The sequence below is a fragment of the Diadema antillarum genome, unplaced genomic scaffold (assembly GCF_040938485.1).
Source record: "Diadema antillarum isolate AM-2024a unplaced genomic scaffold, OU_Dant_1.0 scf00000117, whole genome shotgun sequence".
NCBI lineage: Eukaryota > Metazoa > Echinodermata > Echinoidea > Diadematoida > Diadematidae > Diadema > Diadema antillarum.
In genome coordinates, this window is record NW_027271006.1 from 1,341,203 (window position 1) to 1,366,682 (window position 25,480).

Here is a 25,480-nt window from a genome sequence, read left to right on the forward strand (position 1 = left end):
AAACACATGCACACACAAAATGCTGGAAACACCCAGACCCATCTAAACCAGAACTGTACCATCCCTTTAATTCCTGATCACTAGCCCTAACTTCAACACAATGTTGTTATGGAGATCATCTCTACAGGCAGGAAACATTCTCAATCAAAGGAAGTGCATTCACCCCAATTGCTCATTGTCCATCCTCCACAGCATCCACAGGCTTGCTTCTTTAGCCTATTCAGGCTGACGTCCTAAAACTGATCATCAATGATTAGGAATTACATAATCCTCCACATGTCTGTTGCATTACAGTGGTGATCGTGTGTCAAATCGTAGAAACCTCTGCTGTTTCCGCTCATGTAGGCCTATATCATGGCCAAGTTTTTGGTTGGGAGTAATCAAAAGCCAGTGATAAAAGCTTGACAAAATGGCAGTTGAGTTCAATAGTACATAATAAGTTATTAGAAGTGAAAAGTTGCCATACAATAATGTACAAGCTTGTCACCTCTCAATGCCACAAGAAGCATCCACAGAGCTACATGTAGCATAAGCAAGTGCCCCATTCCTGCTTAACCCATTGTTTACAAGAACCACATGTGTCATGCATTGACTCGATATGGAATTATGACATCTTGGGAGATGAGGGGTTAATCAAACATGGAGGAAGGGGTCGAGGGTATTAGGGTGTCGACAGCTGAGGTGCCGAGAGATTACCACTGCACTGGGCATGGTGCCAAACTGTCCAGGATTGGTGTCACTGACTCCCAAACCCACCCCGGAATCGGAAGTGTGAAAAAAAAAAAGATATCCCGGATCTATTTCCAGATTAACACGGGCCAAATCATTGTGTCATATCATCATGTCTGCAGAAAGTTATTTCACCATCATCAATGCCATTCCCCTGCAAAGTACAAACATGGTGCTCTATGCGCTTCATCCCCACGATTGGATGAAACAAACTTGAATTTCTGCCAAAACTACACTGGTTTGAGGTCTTCCCCCCCCCCCCTGCATTTGTTTACATGACAGATTTCCTTGGTAACCAGAATTGAGACTTTAGACCCACAAATGCTCGACAGAATAGAGTGATATCTTTGTGCGGTGAGCCTCGGTGATGACTTCCACAGCTGTCAAATTGACAAGCGCGTTGTTATCTTCCAACAGCTGTTGCTGTTAACGAATCCCTCCTAACAACTGTCTCATACGGCCGCTCATCCTTTAAAACATTTCAATCTGTCATCACTACTGCAATTTACATTTACGTTTCTAAAGGGCAAAGGGGTATGTATCCTATGATCCATTTGTTTGGGAGAAAATTTTTGTGTGCATACCCTGTGGTCAAGATGATAAAGATGTTTTATTTTTACAAGAATTAACATCACCAAGATATAAATCATAACTATCACATCACATGTGGCATAGAATGATTCATTTCATTTGTCAAAGTGAACCAGAGGGAGTTGAGGGCAAGACACTGTTATCTCGGTGATCTTTGACAACATTTTAGAAAGCATTTTTGATCAAATTCCCTTATCTTTTGATGTGGGGATAATCCTCAAAATGAATTAATGATACTAAATATATTTCAGAAATAAAGTCAAACACTTATTAGATATTTGAAATTCTGTCCTGACCCAACAGAACATAGTATCACAAAACAAGGCAAACAGACACACAGTAATTTTGTCTGCATTTTTGATTCGTATTATAGTTTATATGCTTCTGTCTGTACTTTTGAGAATGAAATATACAGCTTCAACATATTACAAGACACTCTTGGTAGTCTGACACCAGACACTGAATTATCCCCAGTCTATTAGATGGTGGATCTCAACGGACGTAACCTCCTTTTGTGTAGATGCTGACAGCTTTTCGATGGCCCAGAGGTATCTAAACAAGTACCTCTCGCATCCAAGCAAGCAGGGTAGAGTGTCTGCGTGCGGACGACGTCCACTTTTCCCCGTAACGAAAACAGAGCATGCCACTTTTAGCAGCAGACAAAACACATCCCCCTCCAAACAATACTGTTACATGGCTCCAAGGCACTGAGCTCTGGACATGCATCAGGTTACCCCAAAACCAGGTATATCAGAAAACCAGGTACAAAGAAAAAGCCATACCGAAGAACAAGAGTGGTTTGTTTTTTAAATAAATCTGGCCTATATAAAACATGCTTCGATTTCACCAAAATTTAGAGAGACATACAATAAATCCTACTCTAAATTTAGCTGCCGTAGAATATCTTTCATGCAACAGTAGACTACTCCCAATTCAAACTCTACAATAGATTTCCACCCATAAAACAAAGCAAATATTCTAAAAGTGGCATTTTCATAGTTAAGTGCAAAATACAGGAACTTATCAACTACAATGACTTAATTTTCTTCTATTTTTCTTTGAGAAAGTGGACAAATATGATGTCGCTGCTATATCAGGAAAAAAAAAAGTAAATTGTATCTTTTTCAGATTTGCACAAAACTTTGTAATCAAGACGATTCATATCACATCACATTTTGCATGATATCTTTAACAGGATTCACTGGCAAAACAGTTGCTCAGATCTTCGAATCGGCTGCTCAAGGAAAATAAGGCAAGATGATAATGATAAAAATGTTATTACAGCTAATTCTCGATAGCTATAACTGCTACAGTGATTAAGATATCTATCAAGAATTAACTTCCCATTCATTAATTTGGCCTGGCTGAAATATTCAGTCCTATTTCTGTTCGCATGCTTTCACTGAGAATCAATTTTCAATTTGGGGAAGCTTCCTCCCTCTGACACTCGTGACCCAAATTTTTGTCGCATCATCGTGAATGAGTTTGTGAGAAAAAAAGAAACAAAAAACCTTTCCGTCACGTGAAAGAAAAAAGAAACCATACTAGAAGAACGAAATGCACCGCTTTCACCGCGTGCCTGACTGTCACGGCACATCAGTCTGAGGTATGTCCTCCTACAGCTACCTGATGCAAATGACCAAGGGTGGGGAGGGGAGGGGAGGAGGGGTGGGGGTCAGGTCTGTGGGGGGGGGGGAGGGGTGAGATTAGGTCTGTGGCACTCAGGTCTCAGCGCATGTTTGTGGATGGGATTTCTCAATCAGTCGACATTCACACGCAGCATTCGGTAGCCGACGAGGGGGATTGACTGTTACACTGAGGAATCCCATTAATTTCTACCAATGCCGGGAGTAATGTGGGGGGGGGGGGGGGTGGGGCTGCCAAAACAAAGCCTGAATATCACACCATGGTGTCAGCCCTTCATTCATAGTTATGCTGTATATAACAGGAATTCTCATTATCACATTTAGAAAGAAAAAGGACAGCAAGCATTTGGGGTAATCATCATTGCGGTGAACAGGGTACATTTTTTCATGTCATAGTTTTTGACAGATATATCACAGTTTTCAAAGTAGGGCAGCTAGACATGAATTGGGTATTTCCTTCCACATTCTGACATCTTCCAAATATGAATTTCCCGTTAGATTGACGTCTGGTGCCAAGCACGAAAGTGGGAAGCGGGATCATTTTATTTCTGGCTAAAGTGACTTTTCCGGCTTCACTGCTCTGCACTGTAGATTTTCATCACATACTGTCATGGATCAGAGTGGCAATGTTTTACATCACCATTCAAAAATAGATAAATAAACAAACATCCTAAGAATCATTTTTCTTGGAAAAACAACAGCCATTGGCAAATATTCCATTCCAGAGTCTTCCAAGGAAGAATCATGTTCTGTAGGTCCAGCTTAGTACAGTGATCCAACCATATTCATCATCCTTGCTTTCCTTTTGAAATACTCCTGTATCAGGCTGCAAATAGAATAGGAACTGACTAAGATAGGGGTATGTACCTCCAATAGCATTCGTCACACCAATGCATACCCAATGATAAAAATGGTCACGCAGCAGCCAGTGACTTTTTTGACAAGTCTCCGAGAACTCCCCACACAACGTGCAAATGCAGTTTTCTGAGTAAAGGAATCAAATTTCCTAATTGTAAAACAGTGATGAATTTTATCTCTTAAAAGAAAGAGACAAAAACATTTGGTTGGCATTTGAACAAGATTCATCCATCTAAAAAGAATTGACACAGGGAATGATGCAATATTGTAATGTAATCCAACACAGTTGCAGCTGGTCAAAAAAGGATAAGTACCAGACAATCTTCCACTGTTTGGAACGTTTGCCATTTCCTTCAAGTTGCTCCTGCTCTGTAAAGAAAAAAAGCCTTGGGGGGGGGGGGAGACACATGATAAGGGCGTGGCTTTTTGATTTGACGACTGGGAGTCGATGCACTGACCTGTGGGAGGAGGTCTCCTGGCAGGCGGGCACCGAGGCGATGCAGAGGATGCGGGCCGAGCAGACCGAGATGCAGAAGGCCACGGTGGGCTCCGGGGTCAGGCTCAGAAGGCAGACCTGGCCCACGTAGCCGTCGCTGTTGCACACCCAGACGTCCTTCAGCGAGTTGCTCATGGTGCCGAGGCTGGGCGCGGCACAGGAGAACTGCATCCCGCTCCTCGTCTTCATTATGGGGATCGGGTAGAGGAAGCGGGGCGGGAACCGGTCTCGAGAGCTCGCAGCTGAGATGGGGGTAGAGGTTAGTGGGGGGGGGGGGGGAAAGAGATTAAAGTATTGTAGCAGGTTTGGGATTGAGAGGTAGAACAAGTTCCCTTTGCAGACAGTCAACATTGTCATCAACTATCTCAATTCGGAGATGCCAACTTGCAGCCAAAAGGCATCGTCAAATTTTAGAGACTCATGTCACATTGCAATCAAGAGCTATGGCTCATCTTTTGAGGATATAAAAATTTTTGCCAGCCCTAGCAAATCTTTTAGATTTCATGAAAACATTACATGAAACTGCTCCACCTGTACCGTTATTCTGCAAAGGGAGGATTTCAACCTTAACAGATTTCAAACCGAACAGTCCTCAAAGGGTGATCGCAGGTGTCAGTTGAACATTGGTGACATGAGTAGTATGGAAAGAAGAAGCTGCAACTTACCTAATTTCTTTTTGGCTTCTGCAAACTCTGATTCAAAGCTATTCCTCAGCTCCGGCGTGTTGAAATATAGAATCAGCGGCTCGATACCATCACTGTAGGGTGAGTTGACAGGCAATTGGTAACAAAGAATCTGAACATCGGTCATTATAAAATGGTGATATGGACCCTAGTCAAATGATTGGATAAGAGCTATCACATGACCAGTCTCTCACTCTGTCTAGAGGCCTAACTTTACTATTCACCGGGCGTTAGGACACTAATGACTGGTACTAACGACCACCTCGTCCACTCTCAGCTGCACTACCTGTATATTACAAATGCATTGCAAGTTTTGTGTGTGCAGCTCAGTTAGCTTGGAGCTGGTGCTGGCCTGGGAATACTGTGGAAAAAAAGAAAAATGGCTACCGTGCAAATTAAATCATGCAACCATTTTAGAAAACAAATAATGCACATCCATTGATAAAATCATCCATCCCTATATGAGTTCAAAACAAAGCTTTGCTTTGTGTGTTTCTGACAGTTCCAAAGTCGCTATCAATGGGATGATTCTTACAAGCACTCTGTAATGTGTAATGTGCATTATTTGTTTTATAGAAATGCAATGATGGACGGGATGGCAAGAGCGAATATTTCCTGTGTGCTGCATGAAAACAGCCAAAGATTACTCATAAATTTAGGTTTTAATAACACATGCAATACACATTAAATTCACCTACTATATTTCCTTACTTTATCACTTGATGTCTCATGACTATAGGGTTACAAAGTTTTCCTCGATATCTTTTCACTCTAAGGCCATGAAATGCTCGTCTCTTGTCTTTTTGTTCTTGGGAAAAAAAATATTATGTGTGTGTACTTGTGTCATTTTGCTTTTATTTTTGCTAACTTTTTAAATTCATAATAGAATTAAAACACAAATACACGCACGTACATACACAATCACAACAAAGGACATAAGCACAGGATTATTACGATCTGTATGAGAACTTTAGCCACCTTTGCCATCTGTACTTACGCTGTTGTGGCGGACAATTCCACTTTGTTTACGGGGGCAGAGGGGACTACAGAGAGGGCCTGCCTCTCAGAAATGGCTTTCCGGACATTTTCCGTGATTTCCTTGATGACCTCATCAAGGTTCTGTAAACATAAAATGCAAGAAAAAAGAGAGGAAATCCAATAAAATCACCAACAGCATAGATTAACATTTTCTTCTCTCTCATGACCTGAAAAAAGATATTCTGTATACAGTAGTTAATGACAGATTTTGCTATGCCTCTTCAACAAAGTAGCAATGGAATCGGTATTGCCCTAACCTTCCACTGCCCATAGTTCAAGTCATTTCAAGCACTGAAACAACAGTAACTTTCAATCTTTAATACCATATTTTCTGTATAAAAGAGTTTGTGTATCTTAACTATGTATACAATGTGTCCAGTTAAATATGAAATACTCGCTCGATAACCATTCCAGTAAAAAGTGGCTCGTCCACGAGGCATGGAGGGTTTGTGTGGGGGGGGGGTGGAGGGGCAGAGAAGATGGAGGATGATGATGGGGGAATTGTGGGGTAGGGGATTAGTTGGAGGGGAGGGGATGTGAGAGAGGTACCTTGATGATAGGGGAATTGAGGGGTATGGGGGTGGGTGGAGGGGAGGGGATGTGAGAGAGGTACCTTGATGATAGGTGAATTGAGGGGTAGGGGGTGGGTGGAGGGGAGGGGATGTGAGAGACATAGCAACGGCAACATCATGAAAGGATGCGGACAGCTCCCTAACTTTCTCTAACTAGTCTGCGCTACTACTAATTGAATCTTTTGTACTAAGTTGAAGGGCCTTCAAATTGTGTATTTAATCATTACTTTACTTTCACAAAAATTTGTCCAAGTTTATGCCAATGGCCTTCAAATGAGTAATTGTCTTACTTATAATGGATCATAAAGCTCATTCCCAAACTCATGTCTTTTTTCTTTCATTAACATAGATGAAAGGGAGAAAATGCGGAAAAAAAAGAAGAAAATTACCCCCATGTTCATAATTGTGTAACCATGGAATACAAATTACCTAATGACCCAAAGACCTTGTCAAAAATACATAAAAATGGTTCCCTTTGTACCAAATCCTTTGTAGTGGGCTGTTTGATTGGAATAATTGCATGTCAGGTGCTTAAAAATACTACTAGGTAATGACAGTAGACATCAATAAGGGAATCAAACAGGCATTTAGGTCTTTTGTAACCTTACAAAAGACCTAAATGCATACACACAATTTCACACCACAATTTTGAGGTAACTAAACACAGAATGTTCATTTCTGCCTCATTAAAATGCCTTAGAATATATCATGTTCCACAATTCTTGACACAGTGTACCATTCCTTTCTCATTTTCACTGTCACTGGATTCATTACGTGAAAAGACGGCATTTATCATCGCATGTAGCAGCTGTGAATCCACAAAAGTGATGTTGGATAATGACCTACAATAAAAAGGTTTTTTACTATATCGAGGTACCTCTAATTATGTAGATGACCTACAGGACTCGGCCACTACATGCCAGTCTATATTTGAAAATGGCATATAAAGTACATAGTGCATAGCTGAATATTAGAGCAATTTTCTTGAGAGATGACTGCCCCCATATGGGTATAAAAGAAGGTAAAAACATTTTACCATATCGAGGTACGTCTAATTATGGAGATGACCTACAGGATTAAGCCACTACATGCCAGTCTATATTTGAAAATGGCATATAAAAGTACATAAAGCCTGAATATCAGGGCATATTACAATCTTGCGAGATGACTGGCCTCATATCATGGGTATAAAAGAAGGTGAGGACATGCGGGAAATACCAAGAGTTCCGAAGATGACTCAGTTTGTAGGTATGGAGTAAAATAGTTCAGGAATATGACACTAAGACCTTTGGAGAATGAGGCATGTAAATTAAATCTGTCTGACTGGACTTTACTTGTGAAAGCCACGGAGAGAACAGTTACACATTTTTATCATACTACCTGGATGAATCAAAATCTACATCAATATTTTGAAGATGGCGGTTCATTCAAGAACTAAAAATATAGACTAGAGATTTGTAAAGATGATGACATGGAGAACAGGCTGTGATATCCTGTTTATTTGGACAATACACCAAGTGAGATCCTAATACAAGTACATTTGTTGTTGTTTTTTTTTTTTTTGGGGGGGGGGAGGGGGTGGATGGGGTATTTTTTTTGTGTGTGTCTGCTCCGTTCCCATTTTCTCATTTTAAACAATAATTGATTATTACATGTATACTGAAGTTTCAAGATTAAAGCAGAACCCTGTAAACACAGTAACAGTACCATGTTAATTACACACTGCATTAAACCTCGGTGTGTTTTTGGGTGCTGATTGGCATAGATGACCCCACAGCATTGTACACACAGTCAAAGTCCATGAGACAGAAAGGGTTAACAAGCAGTCAAGAATAATCTTTTTGGATTTGATATTGTCTCCTAGACGCCCCACCCTCAACACATCCTCACTCGCCATCACACAATCCCATCCTCTCTCTCCCCCTTCCTCCCCCCCCCCCCCCCCCCCACCCCAAGAGATGTTGGCTCATGTTGCCATAGCAACGAGGTGGTATTCAAATAGCTGGACTACCTTGGGACCGTGTCTCGTGACAGGCCGGGGAAAAATCAGTAAGGATGTTGCCCATGTCCAAATATGGAAACGTGGTTGCTTGGAGGCGGGAGCATGATAGGGAAATAAAAGCGTCTCCTTGTATCATACCTTCTAAATAAAATGTCTCTATGCGGAACTCAATGACTACACATTTTATAGTCACCGCACATGTCATTCTCTCTCCTCCCATCAATCTATCTGCCTCTCCATGTTTCCTGCTTTTTCTCTTCCTTTCTCTTCCTTTCTCTTCCTCTTCCTTCTCTCTCCTTTTTTCCTCCCTTCCTTTTCTCTCTCCTCTCTTTTTCCTTAGTCCTTCTTTTTCCTTCTCTCTCCTTCTCTCTCTCTCTCTTTCTCTTGCTCATTCTCTAGCATATTTGCATGGCATTATTTGTTTTCTAGTAACATTTAACTATGAATATTGCTCTTCCGTTGTCATCAATGAGTTCCGATATCAATCAATCTGTTATTAGCTCAAGGTTATAAAAAAAGTAAAGAATAAAGTACAGCTCCACCGGATGTGTGTACATTTGCACAGCCCACTGGGGTTTTACACAGGTAAAGCAAATACACACATGAAATCATGGTCCAAGTGTGTGTGTACTTATAACACGTTCATGAGAACAAAGTACATCTGTGTGAAAGATACAAACATTACTGAATATACACACATGCTGTGTACAGTGCCAAGAACAGGTACTGCATGTTATTGACCCTTAGTGCGCTTTATTTGCCAATGATGGGCACGCAAACTGGAATGCTTCCTTCACCGATTTGCACAGATTTTTAAAAATTAGTAGTCATTGAATGGAGAGTACCTAATCTCACTAATCTATTTGTGTCACCTTGGCATTCTTGTTCAACCAAGGCACGTCATTGCTACACCTGATTGGGCATGCTCACACTAATAATTTTGTCGGGTTCAGATGGGTTACTGACTGCTAATGAAAAAGCTCTGCAAGTTTTAGCTAAGTTCCTGAGCATATTGTCGGTTGAGAACCAGAGGGGCGCAGTCACAGTATTGGGAAATATTGCATTATTGGTATCACGTTGGGGAGCTTGATCCCTTCTACATCATGGTGTCAATTCTAAATTATTTCATTTTCAGTAAAATGTTAACAAATCACGGGCAGCGTTTTACTCGATATTTGCAACAATGCTCTATAAATCTACCCACTTTTGGTTAAGTAAACTTTTATTTCATGAAAACTGAATGTTTCATTTTTATTTATGCTTGAATCTGAGAATGAGATAGTGCCCTTCTGGCTCTCAGCTGATAGTAAGAAGGGTTAAAGAAATGGCGAGTCACGTAGATCTCCAATATAGTGTATCAGATTATGTTTCATTTGATAAGAACAACTTGTTGACAGAGAGATGGCAGTGAACCTCAATGAAGAAAAGAAATCACTGCTCTCATTTCATTTGATATTTCTTATCTGTCAGCAGCATACCATGCAAGCCGTCTCCCCTGCATCACGTAGGATTTTATTCAACACCAACTCATTACAGCAGCATTCAGAGAGAGAGCCAAGCCAAAGGCAAATCGAGGCGATGCTTGCGGTTTCGCAGGGCGGTGGGGAAGAAGAACGTCATTGTCTTGCATCGTTAACGACCGTGCAAGGTGTAATTTGGGAAAGGCCCACAGCTGACAAGCTGAAGCATCTTCTATTCATACAAGTCCTGAGCTCTTTTGGTAGTAGACATCCAACAACTGAATTCATTTCATTGAATTCATTTCTACATCACGGCATTAAAACAATAATATCGATCATACAGACTGATAACATACATACAAAATTAAGTTGTCCTACATTGTATTAACAGGTACTTTTGTAACTGATAACATCTTGTTCAGTATCACAGGTCCTATTCTCCTAGTTTGTTCATAGTAGTGCAACACAATCTGGTACATGATACTCTCAAAATCCAAGTTTTTTTTTGCTCAGTGATAAAATCTGTCCATTACTTTACCCACCTGACATATTTGCATTCCACCTACACTGTACTCTGTATATAGGTCTCAATTTCCTGCCCCACCTACATGTACTATTTGTGTTCATGGCTCAAATAGACTTGTTTTCCCCACAAGATATAATCCAATTCTGCACATCTAATCTTTTTAACTAAGGGTATTGATAACAACCATAAAGTTTGCTCATGACTTGTCTGACATAGCAACAACTGATGCAGGCAATCTTATTACAAGGCACCAAATGACATCAAAAGGAACAATTTGTTAACTCTGTGTGCCATGGCGTAAACTCCTTGTATGCCATATCATAATGAGACCACAATTAATGCTGAAGCACTTTTGCAAAAACACTGTTTTTCAATGCCATCTATTTCTTTTTTTCACAGAAGGATTTATGCTAGATACGACACATGGTAAAGTTGTAGAGAAAATGACAAGCTTCACATAGGGCCTAATGTTCATGTATATTCTGTCATTTTATTCAATTTTTCTGTTGGTCACACAAAATTGGCTCACAAAGGAAAAAAAACAACAACATAAGTTTGAAATAGGAAGTAACCAATTTATCAAGGACTGTTCCCCTCAAGACTAAAGAGGACTTTGCTTGGTGGAACTGTCACATGACCTGAAATGCCAAGTCATGTGACTCTAGATGGAGTGACAGCCATCCTTTCTATCTTCAGATAGAAAGGATGTAGCTGAATACACATACATGTATCACTGCTATCCCCTCCACTATTATTAAAACCCATCACAAACAGTGCAAACAAGAAGATTCAGCACATGAAGTATTTGAGGAATGCTAATTGGCTATTACAAGGATCCCAAACTCAGTCACAAATACATTCATATCATTGTCATAAAGAGAAGTCAAACGTTCACCTATGAATTCATGTCACAAGGAACAACTTTGACTAGCTATGCTATTATAAAGATAGTGCTTCCTATTGCCAAATGGATACTCCTCATTTCATGCACAGTATGCATATATTCGAATGAACAATACAGCCAATATCGTGACTGAGCATTACTATAAACACCTTAGAATAAATATTACAAGAACACCATTTGAGTTCAGATTCTGATTTCATATCTATATTGGATGTCTAAATGTGATGAGCCTCTCAGTCATTTTGTCTCCATATCTGATTGCATGTCACATTTCGGATGTATAAAGACACAGAGAATGAATTCAAAAAGTGCACTCATTCAAATGTTATAACAAACCCTGATATAACAAAATATAGCTCAGGCCCCTTTCGACTCCACAACAAAATATAATTACAATGAGGTAAGAATTCAGATCCCCAAATTATTATCTGTATATGAAGAGTTTGTTTCGCAAAAACTGATAAGTCCATTTTTGAAGATTTTGAAGTACGGTCTCTGTCATAAAGTACAAAATAATATCTTTTAAATGATATATTGGTCACTACATATAAAGGTACATTTTTGAAGTTATGGTTAAAAGAAGCAAAACATTTCTTATTATTCTCCTTATTTTTCTTGACCTTTAATCACAAATATCTCCATTTGGCAAATATGGACTTATCGGTTTTTGCGAACAAACTCTTCATTTAATATGGAAAACATAAACAAGCACATATTCCATTATTGGCCTTGTCAATCAAATCATTGCCATCCCTCCCCCTGCAACAATCAACATCCCTTCTCCTTCAAATTTACCCCCTTGTTTTGCACGTGCTTACGACATTCTCTTGTTTTTCCTCCCGCGGGATCTTGTGATCAGCCATAGAGAGAAATTCTCGGCCAGCTCTTTAGGGGCGAATCAAATTGGAAGTGGAACCTGATACCGACCCAGCTAATGAATCCAGACAATGAGAAAGCACACAGAGACAGGTCTGCCCCTCCCACACCCCTCTCGCCCCCTCCACCACCCCCACCCCTCTCCTCCCCCCCCCCCCCCCTCGACACATTAGTCCCATCTCAACCCACTGCTGCAGTCATTTCTATTTTATCTCTTTAATTGCAGGGAGACGATCGCGGATCAGACGCGAAGCCGGGAAGATCGCCCAAAACAATTTTCGCCGGCATTGCCGGAGCAGTCGGACGTGGAAGACGTAAACAACCTGGATGCACTTTAGGCCCTGTCAGGTGATCACTTTAGGTCCTGTCAGGTGATCAGGTATCACCTGATCTTTCTGCCATCCCACTTCAAGGTAAAATGGAAGCAAAGCAATTCCATGAATCACGGATGGAACCTCTCTAGAAAGGCCATCAACCCACAATTTCGCAGGGGTTGCTTTTTTTCCATCAAAATGCACATGAATTTTGAGAGAAAATACACTCCATCTACAGATGCATATCAAAAAGAGATTATGTTTCTACTATCTTTTTTTTTTTTGGGGGGGGGTGTTATGTAGCAATGATCAGTCTGTACAGCATGTTTTTTCTTCAATTTTTATTTGATTCTGTAATTTGAATTTGTGTTGCTGATCCATACAGGCACATTCACATGCAATCATCATGGAATACTGCAAGAAAAAAAAATACAATTCTTTCCAATGGTAATCCGATTCTCCACAAAGATAACTATCTAGAGCAAAAGTAAGCCGTGATAACATCAGTTCTGAGACCACAGGGGTGTGATTTTTCAGATTTTGCATAGTATGAATACTCTTCTGGATCTACACTGATGATATCACAAGCCTAGAACATGCCATTGTGCCACGCCTACCTGTGGCAACACCCCACCCTCACATGATACAACAGAGCAACTTTAATGACAAATGATGACACTGCTGGCAACTCTGATTGAACAGATAAGATCTTTAAATATCTGAATACAATCCACAAATTAAGTATCATCATCCACTGTTGTGCACTATCATAGCTGGAAGAATAAAGGTGTTCTAAAAGTCATTCGCTTGTTCTCTTTTACTAATTTGGATAAATGCCTTGTAAAATATGTATTCAGGTAGTAGGCAGAGTGATGACACATTTTATCAATTCAAAATACAAATGATAATGGGATTAAGCAAAATATGCGAAGTTGGCACGCCGTCGACTGAGTGGGACGTGCAAACGTGGCACATAAAGAGTTAAAGGGATGGTGTAGTATTGGCGAAGATGATGAATTTGGCCTAACTTTTTGATACAAGGAAACTACTTGTGAAATAGTACAGAACATACCATTCTAAGAGGAATTTAAAGTTAATTTGATGAAAATCGGTTTAAGAATGGCTGAGACATCCAACACAAAGTGAAACAAAGCGATCCTAATGAAAGGTGAAAGGTGGGGTTCCACCTTTCATTGGGATTGCTCTGTTTTGGATATCTCAGCCATTTTGAAAGCAATTTTCATCAAACAAACATTGCATCCCTCTTGGAATTACATTCTCTTTCATGTTTCTTAAAAGGTTTCTCATTATCTCACCAAAAAATGTAAGCAATCTGAAATTAGGTCTCGACCAGAACTATATACAATCCCTTTAAGATGTTCTGCAGAGATTTATTTATGGTAAGTGGAACTTCTATCCTGAGCTTCTTCACGATACAAAGGGACATTTTCCAGTATTGCAGAAGCCTTGTTCAGAGCTCGAGGGGGGAAAATCCCTACTCTCTACCTCCTCCCTTTCCCCCCAAGTTTCCCCTCATCCGTCCTTAGAGGAAACCATCATAAATCCATGCCCAGCAAATACAAAGATGAAAGAGGACACCCCAATCATGATAACTCCAAAGCCCCCATATATCATCTATCCCTCGCAATGGTCATTCCAGCGAACTATTGACGATTGCTAAATAAATCATTTCCCCCATAATACTCTTCTCTCATCAGAATTTCCAGGTTTATATGCATAGCCTATCTTTCCATATTCCTACCAATTTATTTATACAATTTTTGTTTGCTATCTTTTGTTTTTTTTTAGAAAGTGACCAATACGGTAGGAGAAAACAAAACAGATAGGGAGGGTTAGAGAGATAGAGATGGAAAGAGAGAGAGATGGAGAGAGAAGATGGAGAAAAAAGAGAAAGAGAACGAGATAGAAAGAAAGACAGAAAAAGTTGACCGGAGCATTTCCAAATCTCTTCTGACGGTGGCCAGCATCAAAATCCTCATTCATCTTCTCCATCATTATCTCTATAGCTCCCTTTTCCCTTGAAACTGCATCACTAAAATACAGCTTATGCGCACTCCATTGCTGTGGGTGATTACCCACATCGTGAAGGGTTACTGAGGAGAAATTCTCGGAAAGGAACAACTCATTCCCTCCTGCTTGTAACTGTAACAGGTAATGCCCTTTACGTCTATCCCTCTCTTTAGTTATTCCTCTTCTTACATCCCTTGTGCAGCTGCTCCATTTGACAGAGCAAAAAGAGAGTGCTGATTGGCTACAGAGAACTCCATAGCATTGTACACACTGTCCAACCTCCCTGACACGGAAAGGGTTAAAATGTAGTCAAGAATAATGTTTCGGATTAGATAATGTCTCCTAGATGGCCCACCCTCAAGATTTTCTCACTGTGGCTAATTTAAAAACTTAAGAACTGTCTGAAAACATGTCATGGGGTGAAAAGGTGTACAGGCTGTCTACACCCCCTCCCCCCTCCCTCACTCACACACACAAATAAAGCCACACTGAAAAACCAGAAATTTTTGCGTGTATAATACTTTCGCAAATTTCACAAGTTCCCTAGATTCTCAAAAGTAAAATGCAGTGGAAAATGTTTGTCTATACAATGTACTAAATGGCAGCGGCAATTCGTGAAAGTTTTATGCCATGAATGTTTCTGGTTTTACAGTATTCAAAGAAATGTACTGCTCCCTCACTTGCAATGACCTTCCCCCATTCTGTCCACTCCAGTACACTCTGACTACCATACAGGTTCCCAAGTTTCATCAGTGACCTCAAACCTCTGACCTTACCTGGTGTGAGTAGGTGAGCGTGTCCGCCAGGCTGCTAATATTGTTGAGGACGGACAGGTCCTCTTCCAGCCGGCTCAGGTCGCGCTCTTGGCTGGCGCGCTTGGTCGTGGGCGTCGACTTCACGATGTCCACGTCGTCGAGGAGTACCTTCCAGTTGAGCTTGTACTTGCTGGCCTCGATTGGCATCGTAGAGGGCGACAAACTGGTGAAGGAATGGACAGAGGAAATTTCATGATTCGGCAATTGTGATTCGACATGTTCTGATGCACACACACAGCATCTCACATCTTTCCTTTGCTATGTACTAAAGTCAAGCTTGTCTATAGTGGCCACCCAAGGGAGACACAAAAAAAAGGTCAGACAGGTGGCCATTAAAGACAGGTTCTTTAACATGCTTTTTCTATCAGAGGGAATCATTTACAGTAGTCATATACGGTAGGTGGCCGCTATAGACAGGTGGTCGCTAAGATAGGTTTGACTGTATCGCATGAACCTACGTTTTGTGAGAGACAAAAGCCGAGTTAAATTATCCATAAGGACATCGGGCCAGTCAAGTCATGCTTATGCTGATGGTCTCCCGCTTCCTTGTTGAATCAAATGTACTGTCATTTATGACTTTTGAAACCATTTATATCTTGTAATGCTTATGCTGTAAAATTACCTAAGATTGCACTTTCTTTTGCTCTGTTTTGATTGAGTAAATTTTTGTTTAACTTTTTACAACAATGTTATTCTATTTTGTTTCGACCTGAGAAGCAGGATAATGAAAACAAATAAAGAGACAGATGCAATATCTTCATATAACTGTACCAAGTGAGCAAAGACTCACCAGCACATATCAGAAGAGTGAATATTATGTAACATCCAGTTCTGCAAGCGAAGTTCTTTTCATTTTCACTTCAAATTACAGAAAGAAGCAATCACATGACAGGTTTCTACTAAATATGTGTCACAACAAAATAAGATACCAAGACATGACAGAAACACATACTATACTGAAACATATGAAGAGTCTGTTTGCAAAAACCGATAAGTCCATATTTGCCAAATGGAGATATTTGCGATTAAAGGTCAAGAAAAATAAAGAGAATAATAAGAAAATTTTTGCTTCTTTTGACCATAACTTCAAAAATATACCTTTATATGTAGTGACCAATATATCATTTAAAAGGTATTATTTTGTACTTTATGACAGAGATTGTACTTCAAAATCTTCAAAAATGGACTTATCGGTTTTTGCAAACAAACCCTTCATATGTATCTGATATAAATCAATTCTATTTCCTTTCAGATCATATCATCAAAATACTGTAATACAAGAAATGTTTACAAGCATTTTAATTTCATGAATTTTGCAAGAGCCAAGATTTGCAAAATTAAACGGAAGCAAAAGTTCTTGTCTACACCATATGCACTGAATGCCAGTGAAAATTTGCGAAAAATTCATGCCGCGAAAATATCTTGCCTACACTCTACGGTATAACGATCAACAGGTTACTCAGTGTGTGCTACAGAACCTCTAATGACAAATTGAAGTCGAAACCAACACTTCATTGCTTATTCCACGACTTAAAAATCCTTTCAGCACCAACTTATGGTAGGGCACCCTCTATTACTCACACTGTGACAGACGGCCGCCTCACCGCACTCTTCCTCTTGACCAAGGCACAGATGAGAAGATCGGAGAAGAGAAAGAGACAGTGGTCCTTCTTGGAAACTTTCTGCAAGATAAGTCATCAACATAAACAGGAAGAAATATATGAGCTTTATTTAAGCTTTTTACAAAAAACACTCACGCAAGTACAAACACGCATTGTCATGTAAACAACATCCCAACACAATAGATTTTGGTGCATGCTTTTTTTTTATCCATTTCATCTCAATTTCCATTACATTAGAAAACAAACACTTCTCTGACTATACTGTACTGGTAATTGTAGCTGATTTGGATGAGTTACGAATCAACGATCATCACATTTTCAGTACCAATATTCACTTCAACATGTAGCAATTTTCATATAAACTTGATTAACAATGTTTGGATGAAGAGGAAGTTTTTGTTGGTGAAGGTGACTCAAAGAGAAAAATCATGTCTTGAAAAAGATGTGCGTGCAGCAATCACAAAACACGAATATTGACATAATATAACACGAATATTGCGTCATTTCCTCTACAACTGAACCAGGAAGACTACCAGAACGGAGGAAGAGAAAAAAACATATATTTCCCTTCGTCAACAGGAAACAGATGATGCTTGGAATAAATGTAAACAAGATAATTTCATTGCATCACCAGTCTCTAGTCTAAGGCTTGACAAGGGGAGACCTGTCCATGGAAAACTGCAAGGTATGGGCATAACTAGCAGCATTTGTTTTTTTCCTGAATGCATCATCAGCGAAGGAGGCACTTGATTACTGGTCGTCATGGCAATGATGATGATGCCCGAGATATTTCAGCTGAGGTCCAGGGAAATTGTTGATGATTTAGAATATGGAAATGCAATAATACAAGGAAAACAGAGTCCAAAAAGAAGAACGGGAATCATTTTCTTTACCATCTGCATCTATACTGAATGACGTATAGAATGCCTCCAAAGATAAAATAAAATACAGACAGACAAATATATAAACAGCTATGTATTATATAACAAAAGGTAAAAGCTCCTCAAATAACAAAAGTTAAAGGCTCCTTTGATATGAAAGAAAAAGGAATTGATAAAAAGATAGATACAAACATACGTACATACTACGTAAGAAAAATCAAAAGCTTCTTGAAAACAAAAGGAAATACTAAATAAATGGCATTCACATCAGATGCTAATCATAAATCATGAAGGGTAACATGAAGAAAAGATAGTATTGACAGAAAGCCAGATAACAACTGACTTGGAACCCAAGTGAAAGGATCTTTCTGTTCTCTCCGCAGTCGTTAGTATTTGACATGATGCAAAGACATAGGATTGGGGGAGACATTCAGAGCAGATGCCGAGGCACTTACACCGCCATTATCTTTGTAAAGCCTCATTTCCTCAACCTCTGGTGATACAAGGGTGTAGGTCCCCCCCCCCCCCTTCCCCTCCACCCATTCCCCCCCCCCCCCCCCCCCCCCCCACTTGTGCTCAGTCACTGATGAGGATGAAATCTGGCTGGTAGAACAGCCCCAGCTTTCTTACCATCTACCTAAGATAACTCCAGCTTGGCCCATTCCCACCCCACCTTCCCTCTTCCCACCTCCTCCTCTTCCTTATCCTTCCTCCATCTTTCCTTCCCACCACTCCTAGCTCATAGTCTTCGATCCAAGACTAAAATTTCTCACTTGGGGCAAAGTATGTTTTCCAAAAATTACTTCCTTGCCAATATTTACCTGTTCATGGTGGATTTTCTTCTATTTCTTTCAGATTTGTTACCTTCTAATGGATGTGCACATTACCCTAGCATGAAAAGTTCTGCATTTGCACAATATTAAGAGTACAAAGGAAGGCATGGACGTGGCAGTAGCAACAGGCTTGAAACTGCTTCCCTTGTTATATCAACATCCTCTTTATAACTCCACCTCAATCTTAAACAATAACTGCTTCAGGCTGCACTTTCCAATAGCTGCTGGTTATGTTTGCAAATGGTCTTTCCTTGAAATACTGTACAGTAACCGATACCACAGAAATTGGATGGTCTTCTAAATAACCCCTTTCTGCTGTAGGTAGGATCCTTGCGAAAACTCAAAGATGTGAAATGTGCCAGCCTTACTAGCTTAGAGCATGAAGGGCACAAACGCATTACAGAAGTTATGTTATCAGTTTAACCCGTTGAGGACTAGTCCCGAGTATACTCGGGCAGGTGTCTATGGGAAGTGCATGTTGTAGCAAAATCAGTCCGTCCTCAACGGGTTAATATATACTGTAGGTTGTAGAAGTAGTAGTAGTAGTAGTAGTAGTAGCATTAGCAGCAGCAGAAGTGGTAGAAGTGGTAAAAGTGGTAGAAGAAGAAGAAGAAGTAGTAGTAGTGGTGGTGGTAGTAGTAGTACATAAGTAGTAGTACATGTAGTATTAGTAGTAGTAGTAGTAGTAGTAGTAGTAATAGTAGTAGTAGTAGCAGTAAGTCATTGTGGTATAAAAACTGGCATAATGAAAACATTATCTCTGGCACTAATAATTCCCAGTAATGGTGCTTGTCACACCATGGGATGGCGGATCCCATCCGCTCAAAGTCTCTGTGCCTGGAAGGCCAAGACTACATTGTATCTCCCCACCCCAGAAAGGGGAGAATACAGGGAGTTGGGAGTATTCCATATGGGATGTGAATGAAACAGGCTCTGTCCTGTCGGTTGTGTCATCCCCGAGTCATTACTCAGCAGCCGCTCCACCGGTGCAACTCAAATTTGCAGTATCGCTGAGCAGATTGACGAGCGGTACCAGACACCGGTATCATTACCCCCCTCCCCACCCCACCCCCACCCCTACACCTCCTGTGAATGGCTGATGAACTCTTCCAAAACCATTTCTCTGTGTCTTGCAGGTATTCATCTCACGTACTTGCCATATATGCTTACATCTGTGCACACACAGAAGGCGGTAAAATCTCTGCAGATAGCCTACTTGTAGAATTATACACATGAGTCCTGACATTCTATCATTCATGTTTTTTTAACTTTCCATATAAATCAGGGCTTATCCTAACCCAAAATTCCCTATACTGTAGACGTTGATATTTACACTCGATAAATTTTTCATGCCGGGCGGCTCAAAAGCATATTCGCAGGTTTGTGAACTTGCGCTGTGAAAAAGGTCAATCTATTCAAAATGTGCAGATACAATTGTGAAGATATTTTTGCTGGTTTGAGAATTTGCCCTAGCCAAAAGTAGCGCGAAATACGTGAAAATTAGTGTACCGCTAAAATTTCTGCATTTACAGTATATGAGTGTCTCATCTCATTTTCTCGATTTATTTCTGATCGTAGAATATATACATAGCAGCACACAAAAAGTAATAGTTTGACATGATTTCATGACATACAAATCTTGCTTAAATTCTATAATGGATACCGCAATCACACAAAAATTGGTTAAAACATTATCTATTAACCCGTTGAGGATGGACTGATTTTGCTACAACACACATTTCCCATAAACCCCTGCCCGAGTATACTCAGGACTCGTCCTTAACGGGTTAAAGTTTGTGCATCCCTTCTGCTGCCAACCCTGAAATTTAGATTCCTTTGATAAACTCGTCAGAATAACAAAACTGGAAACCTCTTCATAATGGACTGGAGAAACGATGCTATTAGATTTCCAGTAAAGTTATTCAGAACCCCCAAATTTCCAACCCTTATTCTTGGTACAAAAGGGGGGGGGGCTTATTCTCGAGCGAAATGGGCTTAGTCTTTCTTTCTTTCTTTTTTAAGGGATGGTATAGTTTCGGTTGAGATGATGTCTCAGGTTTCCGACATTTTTTGATGATGATTTCTTGAGATAAAGAGAAACCTCTTAGGAAATAATGAAAGAGCATATAATTCGAAAAGGTAATTCCGAGTTTACTTGATGAAAATTGATTTGAAATGGCTGAGATATCAAAAAACCAAAGTCATCCTTGAAAGGTGGGATCCTCCTTTTATTAGGGTTGCTTTATTTTACTTTATTTTTTTTTAATCTCAAAACTGATTTTCTTTGAATAAGATTTGAATTCATCTTAGAATTATATGCCCTTTCACATTTCATGAAGTACTTTTAAAGTACATTACCATAAGATTTTATATGCCGTTATGTTGGGAGACATAATTCCTCAACCGTGCACAATTTTGTGACATTTTGTGACATTTAACAGTGTAATTGAGTTATATGACGGCATAATGAACTGTATCAGCATTCAGTGTTGCCATAGTTCCTACAGTAAAACCATCTTATACTGTGAAGTAAAGAATGACAACAAATTCAGGAGCCTAAAGATAAGAGTTCACGAAATCAATATCCCATCACAGGATATTGTAAGCCTCATGTACACTGTATGCAATGAGTAGCTGTCATCTGTGCACTCCATTAATGTAGGCCTATTTCAGTCTTGAGCTAAGACTAGATAAGTTGGTTTGGGATCTTACATGGTGCTGAACATACAGGAAATGGCCTTTCTCCAACACCACTTTTACCCATTGAGGATGAGTCCCGAGTACACTCGGGCAAGTGTCTATGGGAAATGCGTGTTGGAGCAAAATCAGCCCGTCCTCAAAGGGTTAATCTTGTGCTACAGACAGAATGCACATGGCAGACCATTTTTAAAGGAATCAGTGTGTAGCCTGGAAATTAGACTATGGCGGAGGCAGCCAGGTTCTGCTTAGATAATCAGGCTCGTTAACCAAGAATACATCTTTTGTCCTTGGCGGATCTACGAAACCAATGCCGCGAAGTATTTTGGGCCTACATCATCGCTGTAATGACGGGAAGGGCTGGCGTTCATGTGGCACATGCCACATGGGTCATCTGTTTCCATGCTTGCCGTGGAAATGTAGGGTGTAATGAAAAGTTAACGCGGTCCGAATTTGCCTGATTAGATCTTCCCCAGAAGTGCGATCAACGACTTTGAATTCTCGTGTGCGGGGTGTGCTAAAACACGTGTGAGGCATTAGTATAACATGTTTTAACAAGATTTTACAGCATCGTTAATGACCCCTTGACATTTTTCTACACTTTGCAATGGCCTTGTGCAAATTATCAAAGATTTTTTTTCACCTTGCACTGAAGCATCGAAGGCCATGCCATGATATGAACACGGGTTCTTTTTTGTCATTGTCACTTTCTAATTTTTCTCTTGCTAACATCCTCACTTCCATTTCTGAGGCTGCAATCAGTATTCATAGTCATTATCTGCATCTCTACCACTGCACTCACCATCATCATCATCATTATTTCATCCTACCAAGTTTACCATTAATCATCTGCTCGATAACATATCTATTTCATTTATATAACTTCATTTTGACTAGTGCATGTACCAGATGTATTCCATCCATCTATTCCCATGCTATCATCCATCCATGCCCCATTCATATATCTACTTTGTTTTTTGTATATTTCTTTCATTCTATTCACCTATCTATCCATCTCCATATCTTCTTCTCAATTCATCTACCTATCCTTCTGGTCCGGTTATCTTCTTTACTTTTCTGACTGCCAATCTATCATTCCATGCATCTGTCTCACTCATCATTCATCCATCTATCTACTTATATGTGTATCATTTTATCCATCTAACCATCTATCTATCCATTGATCTATATATCCATCTACCTATCTATTCATCTATCCATCTATCCATTCATCTGTCTATATACTTATCCATCTACCCATCTATATATCTATCTATCTATTTATCTATCCATTCATCTGTCTATATATCTATCCATCTACCCATCTATCTACTGTAAACGTGGAAATTTTCGCGGTACATTAATTTTCGCGGATTTCGCGCTACGTTCGGCTAGCGCGAATTCAAAAACGCGCGAATATATCTTCGCAATTTTCTATGCACATTTTGAACGGCCTGAATTGCGTGCGCTTCGTCGATGATACTGCTACGTAGTACAGACATGTTTACGCATATAGCAGTATCATCGCACGCACCGCACGCACCGAGCCCATGGCCGATTGGTGTGCTACATCTCCGCGACTACAGTACTAGTACTAACAGTACATGTATCGAGTAATATCTGTCTATCCATTCATCTGTCTATATATCTATCCATCTATCCATCTATCTATCTATCTATCTATCCCTTCATCTGTCTATCCATCTATCCATCTATCTATCCATCTACCATCATCATCATCCTCATGATTGGTAGTGTCATCATCATCATCCCATGCCAATGTGAGGACAGAGCACAACTTGATGTACCAACACAGCAGCAAAGACTGAGACATTTCTCTCTCCCCATTGGACAACAGACTCCAAGACCAATTTGATTACGCCCCCAGGCAACCCGACTGATACAGCTTCATTTCATGTACGGCTCGGAGTTGGAGATGTTCATTTGGACGGTATCACAAAGGTATTTGCAGTGAAATGGCCCAATTGTAGCAGAAAGTGATGACTCATTTTGAAAACATGTCGTAACAGTCCACTTATGGTCATAATGCAGCAGTCACGCACATACACCCAGATATCCAAAATTGTATGGTCTTGCAATTGACGTGGCAGGGTTTAGGGTAAGAGCAGAATTGCGTAAACTGATAATACTCTAGATAAGGTAAGTTTAAATGAAGAACCAAATGTCATCTTCTTTTGAAATTTTTTACTGATTTAAAGGTTGTTTGTTGTTGTTGTTTTTTTTTAGAGGGGGGTCATATTCAACCTCTACTACATGACCTGTTAAAGATTTTATTTTTTCTGAGCCATGAGCGCCTCCCCCCTCGTTGGAGTTGACACAATATAAATCCTCACCATTCATATGTATTGATTGCACTCTGCATACAGGGTGGTAGATTTTGTGACAAAGTTACCTTATACTGTGGACGTTAAATTTTGATGTCATGTTCAGTATCAGCAACAAAGGTTTCAACACAGGGAAAATAGAATAAGACCAAAAAAAAATGCACCATTAATGCTTTGAGTTTTGGATTCCCGATGAAGCTTGTCTGTATGCAATTATTAATATGAAATAAACTATTTACTACAGAACTTCTAGCTAGATAATTCTTTCTCCTTGCTTATATAGAGACAAAATATCTGACACAGATTGTTTGTTTTCCCTTCTTTTGTGTGTAAACTCTACAAAACATTTTTGTCATTTTGCTATGAGAGGGCTGTCATCTCTTCAAACACCATTATGTATGCTTATTGTTTTCTGCTACGTACAAGAGAAAATGCAATAATCTGCTGTATATTGTATCTAACTGAGACATTGAATGCTTGTAAAATATAGATCTATGAAACTCGATTTTACATAAAATTCCTTACATATTATCATTGAATTTTTGTTTGTTCGATGTCAAGCTGAAAGAAATTTGCAGAAACAATTTGAAATCAAAATTGACAAATTGGAATTGATGCAAAAATTTGATGAAGAAGCTCTTCTTCTTCTTCTTTTTCTGAAGGTCCAACCAAATGCCTTCTGATATGCCTAAGGCGTAATGCAATCTTGCCATGAAGAAAATCTTATGATCCGTTGCTACCTGTATACGAAATCCAGTTGCCAGCAGCGGGCAGTTGTGTCAGCGATTCACAACTGGATTAGACGGAAGGGAAGAATTCACCTGGAGTGGTCGGTAATCCAATCATTTGCAATCATTTCATTTCAGCGACTCTGTGTGAAAACTAGCTCATGCTGAGAAATCTACTTTTGTGCATTCATCCCACCATTTAAAGGAACAATATAATGCAAATGCATGTTGATTTGTATTGATTCATGACACCCTAAACATCACTTACATGGCTAAAAGAACATACTAGATTTGTGCCATATATCCTTGTGTAATTTTTCTACTATTCTTCTTCCGATTATTTGGATACAGTTACATTACACCCACAAAAAATCCTTCCAAACCAAGATTTTGCCAGTGACATCATGTGTCGATCACTGATAAAGTAGTAATGTGATTAACAAAAGACATTGGAATGCATCCTTTCCTCGACTGACCATAAGTCGCAGGTTTCCACAATACTCGAACAATGACAGCTGATATCACTGGCAGAATTTTGGTTTGGAAAGTTTTGTGCGTTTGTGCATCCAAGCAATCTGTAGAAAAATAGTAGGAATATTCATACAAAATATATGGTGCACAATTAGATATTCTTTTGGCAACATAAGTGATGGTCAGGGTATTATAAATCAATACAGGTCAGCATGCATAAATGCATTGCATAGTTCCTTTAAAACTCTAAGCAATCAGAACTATCCAAGTCAACTGTTTTTGTTGATGTTGTCACTAATGTTGGTGGCTGATTTCTCTTGATGCTTCATTACTGCAGGAATTTTTTCCCTCCCGGAGGTAGC

At 39.7% G+C, this 25,480-nt stretch overlaps 1 protein-coding gene across 1 annotated transcript in view; it reads right to left on the minus strand.

Moving 5' to 3' along the window:
• The window catches only part of LOC139719965 (rho guanine nucleotide exchange factor 17-like), a 138,181-nt gene that overhangs the window by 16,699 nt on the left and 96,002 nt on the right, over window positions 1–25,480 (minus strand). Inside the window, exons 7-11 of the mRNA XM_071631345.1 lie at window positions 17,123–17,223; window positions 15,503–15,704; window positions 6,001–6,122; window positions 4,986–5,077; window positions 4,283–4,562 (exon numbers count right to left, since the gene is read on the minus strand). Of these exons, the coding sequence (XP_071487446.1) occupies window positions 4,283–4,562; window positions 4,986–5,077; window positions 6,001–6,122; window positions 15,503–15,704; window positions 17,123–17,223 (797 nt within the window). The remainder of the gene's footprint in view (window positions 1–4,282; window positions 4,563–4,985; window positions 5,078–6,000; window positions 6,123–15,502; window positions 15,705–17,122; window positions 17,224–25,480) is intronic.